Source organism: Bos indicus, chromosome 7 (assembly GCF_029378745.1).
Source record: "Bos indicus isolate NIAB-ARS_2022 breed Sahiwal x Tharparkar chromosome 7, NIAB-ARS_B.indTharparkar_mat_pri_1.0, whole genome shotgun sequence".
Lineage (NCBI taxonomy): Eukaryota > Metazoa > Chordata > Mammalia > Artiodactyla > Bovidae > Bos > Bos indicus.
Window position 1 is genome coordinate 41,341,974 of NC_091766.1, and position 2,743 is coordinate 41,344,716.

Consider the following 2,743-nt stretch of genomic DNA (forward strand, 5'->3'; position numbering starts at 1 on the left):
ATGGAAACCTATAATCGAACATCAGATGATTTCATCTTAATTGGATTGTTCTCCCCTTCAAGAATTGGGCTGTTTCTTTTTATGTTCATTGTTCTTATTTTCTTAATGGCATTATTTGGCAACCTGTCGATGATCCTTCTCATCTTTCTGGACACGCATCTCCATACACCAATGTACTTTCTTCTTAGTCAGCTCTCCTTCATTGACCTAAACTACATATCCACCATTGTCCCCAAAATGGCCTCCAATTTTCTGTTTGGAAACAAGTCTATCTCCTTCATTGGATGTGGGATTCAGAGCTTCTTCTTTTTGACTTTAGCAGTTGCAGAAGCGTTGCTTTTGACATCTATGGCTTATGATCGCTATGTGGCCATTTGCTTTCCTCTTCACTATCCCATCAGAATCAGCAAAAGAGTGTGTGTGTTGATGATAACAGGATCTTGGATAATGGGTGCTCTCAACTCCTGTGCCCACACCACATACGCCCTCCATATCCCTTACTGCAGATCCAGGGCCATCAATCATTTCTTCTGTGATGTCCCAGCCATGTTGACTCTGGCCTGCATTGACACCTGGGTCTATGAGTACACAGTGTTTGTGAGTACCACCCTATTTCTTGTGTTGCCTTTTATTGTTATTGCTTGTTCCTATGGCCGTGTTCTCTTTGCTGTCTATCACATGAACTCAGCAGAAGGGAAGAAAAAGGCCTGTTCAACGTGCAGCACCCACCTCACTGTGGTGACTTTCTACTATGCACCCTTTGTTTATACTTATCTACGTCCAAGATCCCTTCGATCTCCAACAGAGGACAAGGCTCTGGCTGTCTTCTATACCATCTTGACCCCAATGCTCAACCCTCTTATCTACAGCTTGAGAAACAAGGAAGTAATGGAGGCATTGAGAAGAGTAACTCAGAGACTCTGCTCTGTGAAAATGTAGACAAAGCCTTTTCTCCATGTGTACCAAGACTTGAGCATAAATCCATTCATCACTGTACAGTGATAAAAACATTACATTATGGTTAACTGAAAGGATAAAAAATTTGAAGTGTCTTGTTAAAAAGGAGAAAAAGTTGCCATTATTCTTGCTCATATATAGTTTTTTTTCTTTAACATTATTTTGTTAAATATGAAATATAATCAAATTGCAAACAATATTTTTACACATAATAAAAAGTAATCACTATTTTCATATGTTGTTATTGGCCATGCCTTTTTTTCACTCACATTTCTATGAATTTATCAAAATTTATACTTTTAGGAAATTAATTTTTTTAATGTAGTTGAAATTTTTTGAGTCATAGATGACAAGTACAAAGTTTGCAGTTAATTATTGATTACTTTTAATTTTGAAATGAATCTTTCTGCTAATATTACTGAAGCCATTAGGAATATTTGCAAGTTATGAAAACCTTGGATTGAATTATTGATAAATTATGCCAAAGTGTAACTTTTAGTGCATGTGGAGCTAATAATTCAAAAGGAGAGTTTCTTTTTCTGAGAAGTTTTCTTATAAGTCACGTTTACTTCATCAATTCACACAAATCAGTTTCATGTAAATCTGAATTTAATTTTAAATATAGATTCAGTCAGTCTGTGTCATCAATTATTTGTCAAATTTCTCATAATTTGTAGACTCTCTATAGGAAACCAGAAGTGTCATGAGGTTTCAAAACCTTTTCTTTCATTTTATTGCCATACATCCAATTAAAAGGTAAATTGAGTTAAAATTTGCTAATGATTGTTTCCTATTATTTTGCATAAAGAACGTATTGTTTTCCATGAGTGATCTTTCATATTAATTTAAAAATCTTTTTTCTATTTCTAAAACTGGGGTTATTTGATTTGTAATGTTGAAACAGTTTAAAGAAAAACAACTTACTTTCTGTACAGTTTCATGAATGCTTACAATTTCCTGATATGTTTTATTTCAATGACAATTTTTACACTATTATTTTGTAATAATTTACTCAAAAAATTGATTGCCTGAGCTCTTGGCATTTGCCCTGGCACTCTAGTGATGAAGTGATGTAGTGAACACTTTTGTACCTGACAAACTGGGCCTTAGGATGGAAGTTTAATTTGGTCCCTACCTCCACCATGGGTCATTGTTTCTTCCAGGCAAAGCTCCTTCTTTTCTCTTCTAATCAGTGATCACATCTAACATTGTAGTTGCATCTGCAGATGCTCTTATCACCACCACCAGTCTGTCCCTAGGTTTCAAGGTAGCCCATCCCTTGGTGTCCTGTGGAGATCTGAACATAGATATATGTGCACATATGGTAGACCAGGCCATTTGCTTCATATACTGCCGCCTGAGCTGACAGAAACAGATCCTGCTACTGTGGATGATTAAGCATATAAAGAATCTGCCTGCAAGGCAGGAGATGTGGGTTCAATCCTCTGGAGGAAGTACTGGCAACCCAATCCATTATTCTTGCCTGAAGAATACCATGAACAGAGGAGCCTGGCAGGCTATAGTCCATGGGGTCACAAAGAGTTGGACATCACTGAGTTCCAAGCACACACACATGTACTGCCACTTGAGTTGACATAAACAAGTCCTGCTACTGAACCAGAACTCTTCACTGTGGCTGCCACCCAGTATAGTAGGTGTGTTCACACACATGGTTCAGATAGAATTTCATACAGCAACAACAGAGCATTAATGGCAAAACAGAGCATTAAACAAAGAAAGTTTATTTCTAGGAACCTAAGCAAGCACACATACTATATGCTCTAAT

At 36.9% G+C, this 2,743-nt stretch overlaps 1 protein-coding gene across 1 annotated transcript; it reads left to right on the top strand.

Annotated features, from left to right (window-relative positions):
* On the top strand, nt 1-939 carry LOC109561233 (olfactory receptor 2L8). The gene has a single exon (XM_019963618.2). It carries the CDS (start codon nt 1-3, stop codon nt 937-939), a length of 939 nt encoding a protein of 312 aa, XP_019819177.2.
* Nucleotides 940-2,743: the final 1,804 nt, after the last annotated feature.